This window comes from Nerophis lumbriciformis, linkage group LG17 (genome assembly GCF_033978685.3).
Source record: "Nerophis lumbriciformis linkage group LG17, RoL_Nlum_v2.1, whole genome shotgun sequence".
Lineage (NCBI taxonomy): Eukaryota > Metazoa > Chordata > Actinopteri > Syngnathiformes > Syngnathidae > Nerophis > Nerophis lumbriciformis.
Window position 1 is genome coordinate 5,607,220 of NC_084564.2, and position 22,781 is coordinate 5,630,000.

General features: G+C 36.7%; 1 protein-coding gene across 8 annotated transcripts in view; it reads right to left on the reverse strand.

Annotated features, from left to right (window-relative positions):
- LOC133614385 (uncharacterized) overlaps positions 1-22,781 on the reverse strand; it is a 39,300-nt gene that overhangs the window by 14,398 nt on the left and 2,121 nt on the right. Inside the window, exons 2-3 of one of the 8 annotated variants that reach the window (XM_061972288.1) lie at positions 16,838-16,936; positions 5,427-5,570 (exon numbers count right to left, since the gene is read on the reverse strand). The exons of 1 other annotated variant lie outside the window; for it this stretch is intronic. In XM_061972288.1, coding sequence (XP_061828272.1) covers positions 5,427-5,570; positions 16,838-16,936 — 243 coding nt within the window. Of the gene's footprint in view, positions 1-5,426; positions 5,574-16,479; positions 16,624-16,837; positions 16,937-22,781 lie in introns of those variants that run through there. 6 more of the 8 variants (XM_061972287.1, XM_061972292.1, XM_061972291.1 and 3 more) reach the window with 6 other exon arrangements.

The following is a 22,781-nucleotide window of genomic DNA, read 5'->3' on the forward strand; positions in this document are numbered from 1 at the left end:
TTGATATTGATAAATCGCGCTCAAATTCCTGACAGTTAGTTTTACAGTTTGAAATTGTGATCATCGTAAAATGGTGACTGATTTTGATTGCGTATTTCCTGGAGAATCAGCTAGCTCGCTAAACGCTACGCTATCTAGCTTAAAAGCTAACATGAATACAATACACCATACCTGCCAACTTTTGAAATCAGAAAAACCTAGTAGCCAGGGTCCAGGGGCCGCAGGCCCCGGTAGGTCCAGGACAAAGTCCTGGTGGGGGGTTCAGGCTTCGCCCCCCGACGCAAAATGATTATTAGCATTCAGACAGGTTAAAATGTTGCTAAAACCATCACTTTTCTATCAGTCACAGTGACTTTTCAAAACAAAAATATTACAGCAAAAATCATATGGGTTGATTGACATGTTTATTCTGTAAGCTAACTTCAATAGTTTGAAATTATTTTGACAGTTAATGCCAGTTATCCTGTCAACCTTTCACAAGGCTTCAATTTGTTAATTGAAAGTACAAACAGTATAAACACTTTTTACAGTAAACAAATGGTAAAACAGTACTAAACAATTCCATTAAAAAAAAAATTGGTGTCATTATTAACTTTCTGTCCAAGCTTGAATAATCTATTGCCTTGTTCAATTGTAAAAAATATTCTGTACCTAAAATTCACATTTCTATCACAATTATCATAATGTAAACATGGTAAGCTAACTTCATTAAAATTAATAGTCCTGTCAATAGCATGGAATTACAATTCAAATGTAGTTTTTTTGTAAGCCTTTCAAAAGAATTCAAAATATGAAAAATTAATGAAAATTAATTTAAGCCATCAGACACTTGAAAAGTGGCACATCACATCTCTAATGTAATCATTTTAACTTTTCAACAAAAATAGCACTGCAAAAATATTAAGGACATACTTCTGTATTTTGGTAGTTATGCTGTCAACATTTAACAAGATTTCTTCAACTTGGACTTGAAAGCATAAATAATATAAACACTTTTAACAGTATAACAGTACTAAACAATTCCAATAGATAACATTGGTGTCATTACCTTTTTGTGGCTAAAATCCGAAAAACGTTGAAAGTTTTCCACTTGTATCGCTAGCAACGGCATTACACTTGTGTTTTTTTGTCCCAACGTGGTCTTTTACATCGCTAATTCCTCCGTGTCCGATCGAAAAATCTTGTCTGCACAAGGTGCAATTCGCGTAGTTTTCACCCTTTTTGGAACGGATAATTATTCCCGGATAGGCTTTTGAATATTCTTCACGGAATGACTGCAGTTTTCTTTTCGGTTTAAGACTCGTTTGCGATTTTTCTCCGGCTGATTCCATGATCGTTCGCTCGTTTGGAAACAATGGCAACAGGTGCCTCGTGCTTGGCAGCGGTGCTAGAAATAGCCTCGCCCATGGCATTCGGAATGGCTCGATAGGAAGTTACGGGAAGCAGTGTCGATTGTCATTGTTGTTACGCGATTTCGTGAATAAAACTTAAAAACAATTTTTTTTTTTTAAATTAATGAAAAACCGTATTTTTTATCACTGCAACCGTAACCCGGAATAGGTTGATGAAAACCGTACTAATTACGGGAAAACCGGAGTAGTTGGCAGGTATGATACACTAACGTCTTACACCAAGCTAAACGTTTACACAAACACATCGCTGTCTGAGCAAAAAAAAAAGTTTAATAGTGCAAATCGACCCTTCAAGCTGTGCTTTCTTCTCAAAAAATATGAAGACACAGGCGTGTCTACAACAGGAAGTGATGTCACATAAACCGGATGTGCAACCCTTGTTTGGCAAAACTCACCCTAAAATGTTTACAAATTAAAATGGAAGAAGATAACCATATTTGAACAGTCAAATAGAAAAAATTACGAACAATAATTAACATTCCTTCTGCCAAGAAGGTACAAGTTCAAATGTATTTGTGGCGGAAAACACTGACATGTACACAATAGGGCTGCACGAGTCTGCATTAATTCACTGAGATTCTCTTGCAAGATTTCTTTCACACCCGCTGTTTTTTTTATTTTTCTATAATAATAATTTTTAGACTCCTTTTTGGACACTTCCAGTCGTATTTCTGGGATTCTTCACAGGAGTTTTTTTGTTGTTGTTGTTGTTGTTAGGAATGACTAGAAAAATTAAATATTCCATAAACATGCTCGCCTACGCCCCAATAATGCGATCGCTTCTCCTGCGAGCTGATGAATGACACAGCCAGTGAGCGTGAGGAGGAAGTGCTGACGCCATCGCAGCGTGAGTTCATGAAGGAGGTTTTTTTTATATTTGATTTCAATCAGAGAATATTGAGAAAGTAGATTGCAGGTTGTGAATTGAGATCATTCATGTTTGTGCAGCCCTACTACATACAATGACAACTGTATGTCAACATATTTCTACTGTGTGTTCTCATGTCATCATGGACACAAATAGTATCTCTTTCTGAAGACCATGTAGACACGAAAGTGGGTACCTTTGAAACTCGTACTTTTATGTTTTGGTCTCTCGTCCACATCTTAATGTATACGTTTGTCCGTGAAAAGCAGCCACTTTTGCAAACTGTGTGTTATTATTTGCTATGTAAATGATGAACAGGTTACAAAACCTGTTAAAAAGTTTACAAATGCTGATTCTAATGCTTAAAATGTTCCAGATCATTGATCATTGGGTGAATGGGGAAAATAGTGTCAAAGCGCTTTGAGTTCCTTAAAAAGGTAGAAAAGCGCTATACAAGTACGACCCATTTACCATTGAATGATTCAATGTTTAATTACAATTATAATCAGACAAATAAACAGGATGTAACAATATTCATAAAACAAATATATTTTCTAAATCATTTCCCACTATTGGCTCTGATTTAAATATTTTGTTTTTTGCCATTGGACTTTTTTCCTGAATTTGTAACAGCAAAAAAAAAAAAAGTTTTTGTAATTATAAAAAATATCAATCTAGTCACCATAGTATCGACCTTATACTGATGCTATACTTTGTATCGATACTGTTGATATTTGCATCGGTCCACTCACCTCCGTGTACATTCAAGAGCTCTAGCTTAGCGGTTAGCACGGCCTATTGCATCCTCCTCCGGATGTTAAGCTACCGTATTCCTCGACCTTCAGTGATAATGATACTTGTAAGAAAAGTAATTTATTTGCTGCCAGGGAAACAAGGAATTCGGATTTAAAAGCAGCTTTGCACTGTGGAGGGAAGTTGGCTACTCGCAAAGATGCTACACTGCGTTGAGGACAGTAGTTTACTTGTCACTCGGGCTGTGAATCTTTGGGCGCCACACGATTCGATTCGATTCTTGGGGGGGTAACGTTTCGATTAAGAATCGATTCTCGATTAAAAAATCAGTACTTTTTAATAACATTGGGTGTCAGTCCTATGATTAACTACATTCCGCCATAAAATAGACAACCAGCTCTGATAAATGTTGAAATTACTTAAAAGAAAACTGGTTTTGTTTAAAAAAAAAATTATATTTAATAAAGTCAAATACAAATAAGGCAGCAACAGAAGTATCCAACATTTGTCTTTTGTAAAGTAAATATTTACAATATTCACCTACATCAACAAAATGATTTGCCTGAGTGGCTGGACAGGACTTTTTTTTTTATTTCTTTATTTATTTTTTTAAGTAATAAAAAAATGTTCCTTTTTTTTCTGAATCGATTAAGACTCGCTACAAATGAGAATCGCGATTCACTCGAAAATCACATTTTTTTTGACACCCTTACTCGTCACTGTTAAATTTGTGGGACGAATCGCGATTCTAATTGAGACCGATTCTAACTAAATTTTTTTGAAGAATTGATGAAAAAAAAAAAAAAAAAATATATATATATATATATATATATATATATATATATATATATATATATATATATATATATATATATATCCATCCATCCATCCATCTTCTTCCGCTTATCCGAGGTCGGGTCGCGGGGGCAGCAGCCTAAGCAGGGAAGCCCAGACTTCCCTCTCCCCAGCCACTTCGTCCAGCTCTTCCTGTGGGACCCCGAGGCGTTCCCAGGCCAGCCGGGAGACATAGTCTTCCCAACGTGTCCTGGGTCTTCCCCGCGGCCTCCTACCGGTCGGACGTGCCCTAAACACCTCCCTAGGGAGGCGTTCGGGTGGCATCCTGACCAGATGCCCGAACCACCTCATCTGGCTCCTCTCGATGTGGAGGAGCAGCGGCTTTACTTTGAGCTCCTCCCGGATGGCAGAGCTTCTCACCCTATCTCTAAGGGAGAGCCCCGCCACCTGGCGGAGGAAACTCATTTCAGCCGCTTGTACCCGTGATCTTGTCCTTTCGGTCATAACCCAAAGCTCATGACCATAGGTGAGGATGGGAACGTAGATCGACCGGTAAATTGAGAGCTTTGCCTTCCGGCTCAGCTCCTTCTTCACCACAACGGATCGATACAGCGTCCGCATTACTGAAGACGCCGCGCCGATCCGCCTGTCGATCTCACGATCCACTCTTCCCTCACTCGTGAACAAGACTCCGAGGTACTTGAACTCCTCCACTTGGGGCAAGATCTCCTCCCCAACCCGGAGATGGCACTCCACCCTTTTCCGGGCGAGAACCATGGACTCGGACTTGGAGGTGCTGATTTTCATCCCAATATATATATTATATATATATATATATATATATATATATATATATATATATATATATATATATATATATATATATACATATATATATAACTGTTTTTTTCTTTTGTACATGTCCGTGCTTAACTGCGGCACTCATATACTTCATACGTCAGCGGCCAAGAAGAGCTTTTGTACCTGTAACTCGTTTTAAAAAGGTTTTATTATCATTTTTACATCAAATATTATACTGCTGGGATCGGTTTGAAACGAGAATTTGTTTTTATCGAGAACCGATTCTGAATGTAATTGCTGTAAGATTATCAAGGACAGTCTTAAAAGATCTATTTTCTGCCAATTTCTTAGATGGGTAAAACGGAGCTCTTTGGTTTGTGCGACATCATGTCATGTTTTTTAACGTTATTTAGCAACAGAACATGACTACATTTACTTACAAGTGCTGTTTCATTTTATGAGTGTTGGGCGATTTAAAAAAAACAAAAAACATTTATGATATTTCCTGAGCGCTGTGTTATAATGCCACCAGTCTTTTCCAAACTTCCGATGTGTTTTCGTGTAAACAGAGACGCTTTAGAATCGTGTGGACGGAGATGGTTTTAGCTTTTCACTTGCAAGTATCTGTGTTCGTGTGAACATGGCCTCAAAGTGTCCTTCGCCACAAAGCACACCAGCTAGGACATGAATGACACCAACTGACATCATGGATAGGAAATATGTTGCTGTTCTAAGCACATCAACAGCGCTGATGAGAATCTAACTGATGGAGCATATAGTGTGTAACGTAAACTCACACTAGGAGCAAAGTTTAGTCTCTGCATAAACATATCGTTGGCAGCAGCAGCACGCTTGAGGGCGAGTCGAGCTCTGTACGCACGCATCCTCACTCGGGCGGTCAAGCGTTTTTGTTCCAGACTTGGCTTTCTTTTTGGGCCCATCTTCTGATGACATACACATGAACACACATGCCAAGGTTAGTGATAAAAGGCCGCTTGAACACCTCCACTTCCTCCTCATTCTCAATGTGATCACATGAAACGTTTAACCACAGCATACGGTTCGTATTAAAAACAGCGGTGGAACCGTGACGACCGCATTTTGATAAACTCAAGACATTTACTGGAGAAGCAAGCAGGCGAGCGAGCTTAAACGTTAACATCAAAACAAGAGACATTAACATCTTTCCCCGTTAAGACAAACCCCAATAGAAACTTTTCTCATTAAAAAAAACCCTCCAAGATCCGCACGCGGACGCGTCTACAACAGGAAAGGAACGCGCGTGACCTCACATAAACCGGACGTGCAACCCTCATTTTACCTTTACTGTTAAAAATGTATTCCAAAACTTTTACAAATTATAACGCAAGAAGATAATTAAACCAGGGGTGTCAAACTTGTTTTCATTAAGGTCCACATGACAGTTATGGCTACGTTCGTAACAGTAAAAACATATACATGAATATAAATTAGGGCTGGGCGATATGGAGGAAAAAGTATATCTCGATATATTTTTACTAAAACTCGATATTCAATGTATTTTTGCGGTGAAAGTATACATATAAAGATATTAATTTTTGAGCGATATTCAGTGAAATTGAGGTGAATGACTACTGTACTGTAAACAGTCAGTGGCACTTTTATTTACCCAGTTAGTCAAGATGGGTACTAACTAGGGGTGCAACAGTACGTGTATTTGTATTGAACCATTTCGGTACGGGGGTTCCGGTTCGGTTCGGAGGTGTACCGAACGAGTTTCCACACGGACATATTAAGTAGCGTAACGAGGCACAACACACAGCATGCTAGTAGCTAACGTTTTACGATAGACTGACCATACGTCCTCTTTTCACCGGACATGTCCTCTTTTGCGGAGCTGTCAGGGCGGAGTTTCTTAAATGCCTCAAATGTCCGGCATTTTGAGTTAGGGTTGCGTTTATTTTCAATGTACGTTCAGGGTTAAGAAGGGGTTAAAAACAAAACAAATTTTGCATGCAGCAGCATTGGTGAGGGAGGGGCAGAGACAGAGAGAGAGAGAGAGAGTTATGATAAACGCGCATGCGTCGCCAGGCTCTGCTTTTTATCCATAGATTTATCACATTTAGTTTTGTATTATCTATAGCAGGGGTGTCAAAAGTGTGCCCCGGAGGCCATTTGCGGCCCACAGCTAATGTTTTAAAGGCCCACAGCACATTCTAAAAATACTATTAAAATAAACAAAAACATAACAAAAGTGAAATAAAAAAGCTTAAAGGTTAGATGCAATTTAGAAAAAGTTGCAATGTTGATTAATAAAACAAAGCTGGGTTTTTTTTCTCTTTTAAACTGTCATTGCTCAAAACATAATATTGAATCAAAATCAATGTTATTAGGAATTATTGACCTATCCAAGGTTCCCATTACTTCACATCAAATATTCCACTAAGAAAAATATTTTTGGTGGAAGATTTTGCAAATTTGGTAAATAAATAACCCAAAAATTAATATTTTGTTGTTTTCTTACTGTACCGAAAATGAACCGAACCGTGACCTCTAAACCGAGGTACGTACCGAACCGACATTTTTGTGTACCGTTACACCCCCAATGAATATAAATTAGGGCTGGGCTATATGGAGGAAAAAGTATATCTCGATATTAAGGCTGAAACGACGCGTCGACGTCATCGGTTACGTAAACACGTCGACGCCGGTTTTTTGCGTCGACGCGTCGCATATATACGTCACGCTACTGTCATGGCGGAGCGCAAAGCAGACGATGCGAGCGGTGTGAGCAAGGGGAAAAAAGCACGCCAAAAGTCGTCAAAAGTGTGGGAGTATTTCAATAAACGGCCTAATAATGTTGTTGTAAGCACACTGTGTCGAGCGGAAATGGCCTATGAAGGAACATTTGAAAAGAAAACCGACAGCGTTCTTGCCATCACCATCAACTAGTCAATCGTCCGCGTGAGTATACGTTGTCATCATTACACAAAAAGATGAATGTGTCATTTGTATCTGCGCTGTATATTCATAAACTAAAACACCGTTTCGCTCTGAGAGGCGCGTTTGGCGTGCCTGTTCAGTGTTTACAAAGACGCGCTCCTCTTTAACGCTGTGGAGAGGCGGGACCGGCGAGCGAGCGGCAAGGTGGGGCGCGCCGGGAGCGACACCGCAATCGTGCCCAGGTGCGCGATCATCCAATGTCCTCTCGCTGAAGAAAAGGGGAGCAGCAGAGAGAGAGGGAAGAGAGACTGGAAGTAGCCAGAGTGAAGCTGACGTGGAGCGAGAGAGGAGGAGAGCCAGAGACAACTAGGAAGAGGAGTTGAAAAGTGAGGAAAGAAAGATAAAAGAGTTGGAAGAGAAAAGACTTTGTGTAAAATTAAAAGATTGTAAACCTGGCAAAGCCGTCTGGCGTTCAGTCTGTCGGTCCTGAAAGAACCCCATTGCACAAGACGTGTCACAAACGCTAACGTTAATTAGTTGTGCAAATACCTTTTACAACATTAACAGTTACATATACTATGTACAAACGAACAATTAACTTTCACTTTAATCATACTATCATTGTTGTGTTGTTAAGCAAAATAAGCAATACTTTTACTTTTGTTGAAATGTTAACATTGTTGTTGCAGAATATTTCGTTTTGCACTTTCTTGTATTGGATGTTTATCTTTATTTTTGCACATTTTAGCAAATAAGCAATACTTTTACTTTTGTTGAAATGTTTACACTGTTACAGAATATTTCCGTTTTGCACTTTTTTGTATTGGATGTTTATCTTTATTTTTGCACATTTTAAAGCAAAATAAGCAATACTTTTACTTTTGAAATGCTTATACATTGTAGAATATTAAGATTTGCACTGGATGTTTACTTTTATATTTGCACATTAAAAAGCAAATAAGCTACTTTTAATTTTGTTAAATGTTAAAAGTTTTAAATGTTTACATTGTTACAGAATATTTTGTCATGTTGTTGTCAATGTTGACTGAGTGGCCATACTTTTTTTTTTTTTGTAAATAAAAGCCATGCCTTTTGAAAAAACTGGCCTACATTTATTTTTTCATCTTCATTTTAAATAAAAAAAATAATCGGTAAAAGGAAAAATAATCTATAGATTAACCGAAAAAAATTATCTATAGATTAATCGATAGAAAAATAATCGTTAGCTGCAGCCTTACTCGATATATTTTTACTTAAACTCGATATTCGATGTATTTTTCGGTGAAAGTATACCGGTACATATAAATATATTCATTTTTTAGCGATAATCAGTGAAATTGAGGCGAATGACTACTGCACTGTAAACAGTCAGTGGCACTTTTATTAACCCAGTTAGTCAAGATGGGTATTAAGAGCACATAAAATAATCTGTTTAAGTAGCACAGAATTACATAACGTAAATAAAATATAAAAATATTATTTCTACGTAAAATAAATAACATAGCTGTGCAAATAATACAAAATGTGTCAAACTCGGGAAAAAAATACATTTGCAGGCAAGCTCTTTGTGATTTTCCTTCCTGGTTTGATGACCCGCCCTATCTTGCCTCTGATTGGCCTGTCCCTAACCAATCGTGACTCGTCATAGTAAACAACCAACCAATCATGGATGTTGTTATACGTGTAAGCGAGTCATAAAAGGAGGAAGGGGAGGGGTTCAGTAGCCCATGGAGGAGGAGCGGGGGAGAACAAGGAACACAACAAATAAGCGGCGTTTGGTCATTTTAACGTGAAATAAAATATATTGATATTACGAGATTTTCTTAATTCATATCTTGTTTAAAAATATATCGATATATCTTACAAACTGGATATATCGCCCAGCCCTAATATAAATGTATCAGAATTCGCTGCATGACATTTGTTACACAACTGTCGATGCATTTGATTGATATATTTGTCTTATCTACACCTTAACCTCTTTGACCCCGAGGCCCAACTTTTCCACTACAGAGGGACCCGGGGCCTACTCAAACATTAACACTGATTTAGTAATCTTTCTCTTGATTTTAATTGTATTCAATAACCTACTTACAGTTTACAACCTTGTCAAATTATAGGAAAGAATGTGTTAATCACAAAGATTGTTATTTATTTAACAAATAAACCTTAAGTCTTAGGTCAGGCTGGTTAGAAAAAAAATTCTAACAAATAAACACTAACCAAATATTCTGCATAAGAAGGGACTCATTAATAACTTACAAAAAATACAATTACTTGCAATGTTGTGCTAAAATAAATGACCTAAATTAATAATTAAACTGAAAAGTGAAAATAAAGATACAGCATCACCACTTCAGTCATAATTTTTGGGCTCAAGAAACTTCTCTATGACTTTAGCTTCAGGCTTCTTCTGTTTGTTTGATATTGTCATTACTGCCACAAGTGGTGGAAAAGTGTTTTACAACCGAGTACCGCTGTGGCCCATAAGGACCACAACTGAGAAACAGCTATTTTTAGGCGGCCCTTTATTATTGGGCGCTATGGTTAAGAAACACGGATCTACACTGTAAAAATAATTCCATAGATTTTACAGTAAAACAAATTTTTTTTTACCGTACAATTGACGATGGTTTTACAGCACATTACTATGAATGGGAAAACGGACCACCATTTTTCACGGTAAAATCTAGTTGTTTTTACGGTCTATTACGGTAAATGAAAAAAACGGTACCAGTTTTTCTTGCAGAAAAATTCTGCCGACTGACCTACCGTATTTTTCAGAGTATAAGTCGCACCGGAGTAAAAGTCGCACCTGCCAAAAATGCATAATAAAGAAGGAAAAAAACATATATAAATCGCACTGGAGCCTGGCCAAACTATGAAAAAAACTGCGACTTATAGTCCAAAAAATACGGTACTAGTTTTTTTATAGTAAAATATTATCGTACAATCATTGTACAACTTGATGAACAACTTGCTTTGAAATCATGAGTCACGTTATCCATTTTCATTTCAATTAAAAAATAATTTTTGGAATGTATGATAATATAACATTTGTTGCATGCAGTACATGTGTCTTCTTCTGCCAAAATGGAAAGAACAAATAGATTTAGGAAGAAAAGATAATGTACTTTATTGACAAATATTATTTTTCGGCTTTGGCAGGCCAAATAAAATGTTTTGATATAATTTGACACCTGTGAATTAAACAGCTAAACAACAAAATGTCTAATGTTAATATCATGTATGAATGTGTCTATTTTATTTAATGGTTTTTAAACAAAACTTGGTTAAATTTGAGCACACTCAACAATAACGAGATGATTGTCATAACAGTGCTCATTTTGGTCACAAAAAATGTGATAGTAAATGTTCGTATCGTTACATCCCCAGACCTCGCTTTATAGTCCCAAGTAGGAATGACAACTGTAGTCTGGTGGAGAAAGTAGTACCTTCATGTGCGTTCACACTTGTAGTCCTCTAGCAAAATAAATAAATAACTTGGCGGTCATTTTCATGCGGTTAGGTTAGTTGTACTTTTATCATCGGACCAAACGGTACTCACCTAATTAAGCTTGTGTATGAGACGTGTGGATTGTCCGACGAAACTCTCGCGTTTATGACGTCTTCCGAGTCGCATGCAATCGTTTGATGTTTCTGCGGCTGAATTTTTAGATGTCAAAAGGTCAGAGGGGATGTGTCGACTTCACCGAACTATAATGAACAACAACACCTTTGCTGAAAAGCTTCAAGTAAGTTTACTAAATTATCATTTGGGTTTTTTTAACTTTCTGTTGAGTTTTGCTAACCATTGCCTGGTAACGCTCGCATGTGGTGACTTCATACCTAGTCGCAGATCATGCGATGTGTGTACGGCCCCGTTTTGCATAAATAGGCACATGTAAAATGTAAATGAATGAATGACCGGGCGCTCTTTATGAAACTTCACCGCAAACGTACTCAAATCAAAGTAATCTTTGATATTAATCTGTTCACAACAAACTAAAGGGAAAAAAACAAAGCTGTACACATAACTTAGCCCTGGTTATACTTGTTTTGTAAGGTGTTACCTTGTATTTTGTGTATTATATTGGTTGTTGTATGGCGTGTAAGAGTATCTTACTTATTCAGAAGCCCAGCTGGGGACAAGAGTCGGTAACTAGCAATAGCTATAAACTCTGTACAACATTAATTGTTTTGGCACTATGTTGAACTGTATTGTCCCTATTCCAATAATATTTTATTCTATTCTATTTCTCGCCTTATCCTGCTCCGTCACTGATAACAATTTACAGAGGAACCTCGATTAAGTAGCCCTCCATTTGCAAACTTTTCGGTTCAGAAATATTTAGATGGCACAAAAAATGCCTTGGTGAACAAACACTTCATTCATTTATTTTGTGTGCCGCTGCCATTTTGATGACGTCACTTCCTGTGCAGTACAGCGCAGACGGTGCGCTGCAATTTTGTCACATCCTGTTTACGCAGTCCATCCCTTGGTCGCTACTTCTCAGTGCGTCAGTGTTTCTTCTCTCGCCATTTTTGTCTAGTTTGCTTACTCAGAACGAGTCCAAAAAGGCCTACAAACCAGCCTGGAGAGAATGAGGGATTTGCTGAGGACTTAAACACTCCACGCCCTCCTCTCTCTGCCTGCCCTCCCTTCTACGCCTCGTGACGGCACGTCGTCTGCCATTTACTGACAGCAAAGTGAAAATTATTTTACTCTTTAAATGTTTTTTATTATTATTAAAGCAACATTGTTGTTAACGTTTTAGAGAGCACCAAAAGGAATTTTGTGTGTGTGCATTGACAATTAAGCTTGCAATTGTTGTTGTGGTACTTTGATAATAAAAAGATTATATATATGTATGTGTATATATCTATATACACACACACACACACACACACACACACACACACACAATATGTAAGTATATATACACATTATAGTGTCTTTAAATCTTCTTTTACTAAAATAGGGAACCAATTATTAATGTTTACATTGTTTCTTATAGAGAAGGAACTTCCCTATATGATTTATTTGGTTTGATTTACCAATGAGGTTCAAGAACCAATTAAGTTCGTAAATGGAGGTTCCATTGTGCTGGCAAATTTCCCAGACCACTCTCGTTGTCGGCCGTGACGTGCAGCGTGTGTGCTGGACTAATTGGCAGTAGTACTGAGATCAAATCCTAGCCGGCGATGTGTAAGAAAGAAATGCAGTTTTGTTTTAGTTGTTTTTTCATTATTATTTTGCACCCCAAAAAATTGTTTAACAATTGATTTAGTTTAGTACAAAACGTGCACCACATTAAATTCAAGTTTGATTAAAAAATACATAAATTGTTTTACATAAATAAAATAGTGTGACAAAATCTTGTAATGGGAGGGGCTTCAAAATAAAATTCTACATAGGGCCCCAATTTAGCCACGGGCCGGATTATGTTCACACTTGACCAAACAAACTGTACTAGCAGAACAAACAGAATTTGTTGTAATCGGGCTAAGAATGAAAAGTGTGAATGCACTCTTACAGTAGAGATGTGCGGTTCGATACTGGAATATCGATACCAGATCTTTACACTCTAATATCGGTCCTCAAATCAAAATATTGCTGCTTTTGATACTTCAGTGGTGCCCAAACTGAAAAGTTAAAGTATGCGGGGGCCATATTGATAGTTTTTTATTTTAATAAAATGCTAAAAACAATATTGTGTCAGTATTATGGGTGACTAAGTATATTTTTTATTATTGGATAAAATATTTAAACTTTTTCTCAACACATACCTATTTTTTGCTCTTTTTTTAAAATTTATTACATTGTTATTGTTTTGTCAAATGTGAGAATAGAATAAAAAAATAATGATAATGATTGTTTAACCGCATAACCTAATGTGTCAAAATTTCTGCCTGTACAAAAAAAACATATTCAGGTACACTTTAAAAGTGTTTATTGTGGTTGTTGTAATTTTTCTAATTAATGAATAATTTAGTATATTTTCTATTAACTAACTAAACTTCCTTTATATTTTAAGTATATTGTATTTTTTTGAGCGCTTCTAATATTTTAGCTCAGCGGTATCTAAACTTTTTCCACCAAGGGCCGTATACTGAAAAGTCAAGTATGGAGGGGTCTTTTTTTGATATTATTTAAATTAAAAAAGAATGCTAAAATCATATTATGATACATATAATGTCATAGGTGACGAAGTGCATTATTATCAATTACTAGTTTAACAATATCAGCTTTTTCTCATTACATTCTGAATTATTGCTTTTTTCTTACATTTTACTGTTGTTTTTTAATATAAATATGTTAATACTTGAAAATACAACACTTTACAATGAGATAAAATACTAAAAATATATTCCAATTGAAAAAAATATATAAAGACAGAACAATAATATCTTATGGACAGCCATAAGTGTTTACATTTTGCTTTACATTTATTATTTTACTTATTTTTTTTGTCTGGTTTTGTACTTGTTTTATATCATCCCGTGAGGTGTATATTACTTTTTTTTGTTCGGTTTGTACTTCATGAAGTTTTGCACTTGTGTTTTTATTTTTATTTTTTCATTATATTTGGATGTATTTGTTTGGTTTGTATGCTATCCATTAAGTAAGACTACGTATTATGTTGAAGGGGGCAGGAAAATATAAGATTTTCTTCATCCTGTTCCTTCTCAGGCATTGGTGTGTAAATGTGTGTTTAGATGCTGAGGTTTAATTGTCTATTGATCAAAGATGCACATCAATGAAGGAGATAAATAAAAAATGAAATGAAATGAAGTTTTTGCAGACACGTTAGGTATTTTCGCACAAATTTCGGCATCGGTATCGAAACCCGCCTCACTTTTACTTGGTATTGGATAGGAAAGAAAATCAGTGGTATCGCACATCACTATCTTACAAACCACGTTTCTATAAGAGTTGGGAAATTGTGTTAGATGTAAATATAAACGGAATACAATTATTTGCAAATCCTTTTCAATCCATATTCAGTTGAATGCACTACAAAGACAAGATATTTGATTTTCCAACTCAAAACTTTTTTTTTTTTGCAAATATTAACTAACTTAGAATTTCATGGCTGCTACACGTGCCAAAGTAGTTGGGAAAGGGCACGTTCACCGCTGTGTTACATGGTCTTTCCTTTTAACAACAATTCTTTCCCATTCTTGCTTGATGTACAGCTTAAGTTGTTCAACAGTCCGGGGGTCTCCGTTGTGCTATTTTAGGCTTCATAATGCGCCACACATTTTCAATGGGAGACAGGTCTGGACTACAGGCAGGCCAGTCTAGTACCCGCACTCTTTTACTAGGAAGCCACGTTGATGTAACACGTTGCTTGGCATTGTCTTGCTGAAATAAGCAGGGGCGTCCATGGTAACGTTGCTTGGATGGCAACATGTTGCTCCAAAACCTGTATGTACCTTTCAGCATTAATGGCGCCTTCACAGATGTGTAAATTACCCATGTCTTGGGCACTAATACACCCCCGTATCATCACATATGCTGGCTTTTCAACTTTGCGCCTATAACAATCCGGATGGTTCTCTTCCTCTTTGGTCCGGAGGACACGACGTCCACAGTTTCCAAAAACAATTTGAAATGTGGACTCGTCAGACCACTTTGTATCAGTCCATCTTAGATGAGCTCAGGCCCAGCGAAGCCGACGGCGTTTCTGGGTGTTGTTGATAAACGGTTTTCGCCTTGCATAGGAGAGTTTTAACTTGCACTTACAGATGTAGTGACCAACTGTAGTTACTGACAGTGGGTTTCTGAAGTGTTCCTGAGCCCATGTGGTGATATCCTTTACACACTGATGTCGCTTGTTGATGCAGTACAGCCTGAGGGATCGAAGGTCACGGGCTTAGCTGCTTACGTGCAGTGATTTCTCCAGATTCTCTGAACCCTTTGATGATATTACGGACCTTAGATGGTGAAATCCCTAAATTCCTTGCAATAGCTGGTTGAGAAAGGTTTTTCTTAAACTGTTCAACAATTTGCTCACGCATTTGTTGACAAAGTGGTGACCCTCGCCCCGTCCTTGTTTGTGAATGACTGAGCATTTCATGGAATCTACTTTTATACCCAATCATGGCATCCACCTGTTCCCAATTTGCCTGTTCACCTGTGGGATGTTCCAAATAAGTGTTTGATGAGCATTCCTCAACTTTATCAGTATTTATTGCCACCTTTCCCAACTTCTTTGTCACGTGTTGCTGGCATCAAATTCTAAAGTTAATGATTATTTGTAAAATTAAAAAAAAAGTTTATCAGTTTGAACATCAAATATGTTGTCTTTTTAGCATATTCAACTGAATATGGGTTGAAATTATTTGCAAATCATTGTTTATATTTACATCTAACACAATTTCCCAACTCATATGGAAACGGGGTTTGTAGTTTAATCAAGACTTTTGCCAGTGCACTCATACAAAAACACATCATGTGGACGTAAATGAAAACCCACGGTAATGCGGCCACAAATATAGTTAAATTAATACACGCTTGACATAAATCATTGTTTTTGTCAATTAATTCGACGAGTTAACGTTTAGTTCCAATACAGATGAAGTCAAATGATGTCCGGTCACGTGGTCCGTCTCGGCCAATCACCGGTGTCCCTGCCGTGCCTTTGTGGGCTCCCAAACAGCAGCTTTATCTCTCGGTACAAACGCCTAAAGTCCGCACAGACACGTCCGTCGCGAGCATCGAACCGTCACCGCAAACACGCCAGCGATAGCCCGTTTGCGCCCGTGGGCGAGTGTATCCGTGTTGCGTGGCCGCGCCGAGCGCGGAGACGCCAGCTAGCTTCTTTTGTTAGCCGCGGTGCTAACGCCAACACCGCACGCCGCGCCCGGTGCGCTCGCGTATGCGCGCACAATCCCGCCGCAAAATGTGAAAATCTTTTTTACCCGCAAAATGGCGACGTGCTCAGGCCCTCCTTCCTGCGCTGCGTTCCGGTGGATTTCGCAGTGTCGAGAAGAAACGCGACTGCGCAGACTCCGTGCGCGTAACACCGCCGTCTTCTGGCCGGAGCGCGCAACATTCGTGCGCAAAGTGACCGAGCGCGCACGGTAACGCGCCGAGGGCGGCAAACAAGCCAGCAATAAGAGTGCAGTAACTTTTGGGAAATATCAAGCAAAATGACTTAATGACAAACCTACTCAAGTTCTGATTTATTGTTCTTTTTGCAGTTTAGTACTCCACCTTTTTTAATTAGTAATGTTTAAAACTACACATTTTATTTACTTGGTATGCAACAATGGTGACCTTTGTAATTTTCTTGGGAGGTTCCTCAGAGCAGAACTTTTTCCTCCTGTGGGACTCGATTAAGTAAGTATACCTGCTCACGTCGTCGGGGTGAATCCTCTGTTGACAGAAAAAACAAAATATCAATAAAGTTTATCCATCCAAGGAGATGTTTATGTACAAACCCCGTTTCCATATAAGTTGGGAAATTGTGTTAGATGTAAATATAAACGGAATACAATGATTTGCAAATCATTTTCAACCCATATTCAATTGAATGCACTACAAAGACAAGATATTTGATGTTCCAACTCATAAACTTTATTATTTTTTTTGCAAATAATAACTAACTTAGAATTTCATGGCTGCAACACGTGCCAAAGTAGTTGGGAAAGGGCATGTTCACCACTGTATTACATGGCCTTTCCTTTTAACAACACTCCGTACACGTTTAAGGACTGAGGAGACACATTTTTTAAGCTTCTTAGGTGGAATTCTTTTCCATTCTTGCTTGATGTACAGCTTAAGTTGTTCAACAGTCCGGGGGTCTCCGTTGTGCTATTTTAGGCTTCATAATGCGCCACACATTTTCAATGGGAGACAGGTCTGGACTACAGGCAGTAGTAGTCTTTTACTATGAAGCCACGTTGATATAACACGTGGCTTGGCATTGTCTTGCTGAAATAAGCAGGGGCGTCCATGGTAACGTTGCTTGGATGGCAACATAGGTTGCTCCAAAACCTGTATGTACCTTTCAGCATTAATGGCGCCTTCACAGATGTGTAAGTTACCCATGTCTTGGGCACTAATACACCCCCATACCATCACACATGCTGGCTTTTCAACTTTGCGCCTATAACAATCCGGATGGTTCTTTTCCTCTTTGGTCCGGAGGACACGACGTCCACAGTTTCCAAAAACAATTTGAAATGTGGACTTGTCAGACCACAGAACACTTTTCCACTTTGTATCAGTCCATCTTAGATGAGCTCAGGCCCAGCGAAGCCGACAGCGTTTCTGGGTGTTGTTGATAAACGGTTTTCGCCTTGCATAGGAGAGTTTTAACTTGCACTTACAGATGTAGTGACCAACTGTAGTTACTGACAGTGGGTTTCTGAAGTGTTCCTGAGTCCATGTGTTGATATCCTTTACACACTGATGTCGCTTGTTGATGCAGTACAGCCTGAGGGATCGAAGGTCACGGGCTTAGCTGCTTACGTGCAGTGATTTCTCCAGATTCTCTGAACCCTTTGATGATATTACGGAGCGTAGATGGTGAAATCCCTAAATTCCTTGCAATAGCTGGTTGAGAAAGGTTTTTCTTAAACTGTTCAACAATTTGCTCACGCATTTGTTGACAAAGTGGTGACCCTCGCCCCATCCTTGTTTGTGAATGACTGAGCATTTCATGGAATCTACTTTTATACCCAATCATGGCACCCACCTGTTCCCAATTTGCCTGCACACCTGTGGGATGTTCCAAATAAGTGTTTGATGAGCATTCCTCAACTTTATCAGTATTTATTGCCACCTTTCCCAACTTATTTGATTTAATGTGGTCAGTCACATTATTTAATGAGGTCCACAATATCACTTTATGTGCTCTGTCACATCACTTTCATTTTATGCGCTTTGCTTCCTTATTTTATGTGGCCTACGAAAAGCTTGAAATAATAAAGGCATGTCTGGCTAAATGTTTTTGTTTTTTTTGACAATTAAAAGCGACATGAACTTCATGCAACTGCACACATTTTACACTTTATTATATCTCATCGTGCACTCAGGGGTGTCACGTTTAAAGCTATTTTTTTGGTTGTCAAATAATAAACACTTAAACACTAATATCTGCTTGTCTTCAAAGCAAGTTATCCATCAATTTGTTAGTCAAAAATATAATCAAAAATAGTTGCCTATGCAAATCGTGTAATGATGCTATTATACATTTATATTCACATATATTTAAAAAACCAAAAGTTAATAAATAATAAAATAAAAGGGGAGCCGAAACTGTATAAAAGCAAGAGTATCAATAATAATATAAATAATAGTTGTTTAATGTTCTTCATCCAAAAATGTATTCTTTGTTAACTTTTTTTTTAAAAACATTCTTTAAATCGATTCTAAAAAAATCATGAATCGATTTAGAATCAAATATGACGTGATTTTTTTTTTAACATAAAGATTTCTTTACGTCGTATATTTCTTACATGAGATTTCCAGTTCATTTAATCATCTATTACTACACTCAAAAATGTGTTTTCTTTTACCCTTTCAATGTCTACTCCGTCTGTATTTGTGTTTGACTTTCCCTTCTATGGTTACTGTTGAAACACAGTGTTACTGTTCAAACTGTGTGTAATGTTATTACATATACTTGTTAAATACAATATCTGCCTTGTTTTTAATGAACACTCTGGCCTACTACGCTACTGTATTTTTATTTTTTTTTCTTTAGTTTATTTCGAACATGAACACACTTACAGCGTAACACATCACACAATTTCATATCATTTCACTTTACATCATGTCCAAAAAGGAGTAGGAAGAAGCAAAGCTTATTTAATCCTACCCCTTTCCCACTTCAGAGCATTTACAAATATATAAGTTTATTTACTGACTTCTTTTTGGAATGATTAATACAGCAGTTCTTGTAATGGATAATTAAGTCAGTCATGATAAACATACAGAGATGAAGAATATCTTATTTTCAATAAGGTTGAAAGTGTTTCTTATAATTCTTCTTCTTTGTACTTTGTAAGCACAGGTTATAGTTTGCTTTGTACATCATTTAAGGTGTTTGCAATTTTACCAAGTCACCGAACTTCAATATTTTTGACTCAATAAATAACGGGTTTGTATGTTCTCTATATCCAACATTATGTATCAGTCTAATTGATCTTTTTTGTAACACGGTTAACGAATGAAGCGCACATTTGTAGTTATTTCCCCATATTTCTGCACAATACCTCAGATATGGTAAAACAAGCGAGCAGTAGAGAATATGAAGTGATTTTTGGCCCAGGACGTATTTTGCTTTGTTCATTATTGAAATGTTCCTTGCCACCTTATGTTGTATGTTTTGTATATGAGATTTCCGGTTAATTTTATCATCTATCAATACTCCCAAAAATCTGGTTTCTTTTACCCTTTCAATTAGAGATGTCCGATAATATCGGCCGATAAATGCTTTAAAATGTAATATGACTTTTCTAAAACGCAGCTGTACGGAGTGGTACACGGACATAGGGAGAAGTACAGAGCACCAATAAACCTTAAAGAACTGCCTTTGCGTGCCGGCCCAGTCACATAATTTCTACGGCTTGGTCAACAGCCATACAGGTCACACTGAGAGTGGCCGTATAAACAACTTTAACACTGTTACAAATATGCGCCACACTGTGAACCCACACCAAACAAGAATGACAAACACATTTCGGGAGAAAATCCGCATCGTAACACAAGATAAACACAACAGAACAAATACCCAGAACCCCTTGCAGCACTAACTCTTCCGGGACGCTACAATATACACCCCCCGCTACCCCCTCCCCCCAACCCCACCCGCCTCAACCTCTCTCAGGGAGAGCATGTCCCAAATTCTAAGCTGCTGTTTTAAGGCATGTTCAAAAAAAATAATGCACTTTGTGACTTCAATAATAAATATGGCAGTGCCATGTTGGCATTTTTTTCCCCATAACTTGAGTTGATTTATTTTGGAAAATCTTGTTACATTGTTTAATGCAGGGGTGCTCATTACGTCGATCGCGAGCTACCGGTCGATCGCGGAAGGTGTGTCAGTCGATCGCCAGCCAGGCATTAAAAAAAAAGTCCTAAAAATGAGCGATCATAAATCTTCACTATGACGTCACTTTCGTCACTTGATTGACATTCACGGCACCCGAGGGTCTTCTGAGATGACGCTGGCTGCTGCCAGCTCATTAAAATTACCGACAGGAAGGCGAGAAACACTTTATTTCAACAGACTCTGGCGCCGTACCTGTCGTCAAAACTCCAAAGACCGACTGCACAGTTGCGCTAACAAAATAAGAGTCTCAGAAAGCTGGCGGGCACAAGCTAGCAAGCTACGGAGTTTGCCGACAATGTATTTCTTGTAAAGTGTATACAAAGGAGTACGGAAGCTGGACAAATAAGATGCCAAAAACCAACCACTTTCATGTGGTATTGGACAGAAAGGAGGACTTTTTTTCTCCTCCATTCGAAAATACGGACGTTATCCGCACCACTGTCTGATTCCAATCAATGCAAAAGTCATCAGAATCAGGTAATACACCAACTTATATTCTTGTCTTCATGAAAGTAAGGAATCTATATGTGTTAAACATGCTTGTATTATCTTTAAACACCTTTAACTTATTAACAATATTAACTATATGTGTTAAACATGCTTGTATTATCTTTAAACACCGTTAACTTGTTAACAATATTAACTATATGTGTTAAACATGCTTGTATTATCATTAAACACCTTTAACTTGTTAACAATATTAACTATATGTGTTAAACATGCTTGTATTATCATTAAACACCTTTAACTTGTTAACAATATTAACTATATGTGTTAAACATGCTTGCATTATCTTTAAACACCTTTTAACTTGTTAACAATATTAACTATATGTATTAAACATACTTGTATTATCATTAAACACCTTTAATTTATTAACAATATTAACTATATGTATTACACATTCTTGTATTATCATTAAACACCTTTAATTTATTAACAATATTAACTATGTGTTAAACATGCTTGCATTATCATTAAACACCTTTAATTTATTAACAATATTAACTATATGTGTTAAACATACTTGTATTATCATTAAACACCTTTAATTTATTAACAATATTAACTATATGTATTACACATTCTTGTATTATCATTAAACACCTTTAATTTATTAACAATATTAACTATGTGTTAAACATGCTTGCATTATCTTTAAACACCTTTAACTTGTTAACAATATTAACTATATGTGTTAAACATGCTTGAATTATCTTTAAACACCTTTAACTTATTAACAATATTAACTATATGTATTAAACATGCTTGTATTATCATTAAACACCTTTAACTTGTTAACAATATTAACTATATGTCTTAAACATGCTTGCACTATCTTTAAACACCTTAAACTTGTTAACAATATTAACTATATGTATTAAACATACTTGTATTATCATTAAACACCTTTAATTTATTAACAATATTAACTATGTGTTAAACATGCTTGCATTATCATTAAACACCTTTAACTTGTTAACAATATTAACTATATGTGTTAAACATGCTTGCATTATCTGTAAACACCTTTAACTTGTTAACAATATTAACTATATGTGTTAAACATGCTTGCATTATCTTTAAACACCTTTAACTCGTTAACAATATTAACTATATGTGTTAAACATGCTTGCATTATCATTAAACACCTTTAACTTGTTAACAATATTAACTATATGTGTTAAACATGCTTGCATTATCTTTAAACACCTTTAACTTATTAACAATATTAACTATATGTATTAAACATGCTTGTATTATCATTAAACACCTTTAACTTATTAACAATATTAACTATATGTGTTAAACATGCTTGCACTATCTTTAAACACCTTAAACTTGTTCACAATATTAACTGTATGTATTAAACATACTTGTATTATCATTAAACACCTTTAATTTATTAACAATATTAACTATATGTGTTAAACATGTTTGCACTATCTTTAAACACCTTAAACCTGTTAACAATATTAACTATATGTATTAAACATGCTTGTATTATCATTAAACACCTTTAATTTATTAACAATATTAACTATATGTGTTAAACATGCTTGCATTATCATTAAACACCTTTAACTTGTTAACAAAAACATATATTTCATAAATAAGTAAATATAAATTATATATATGAATGAGGTAGATCCCCACGAC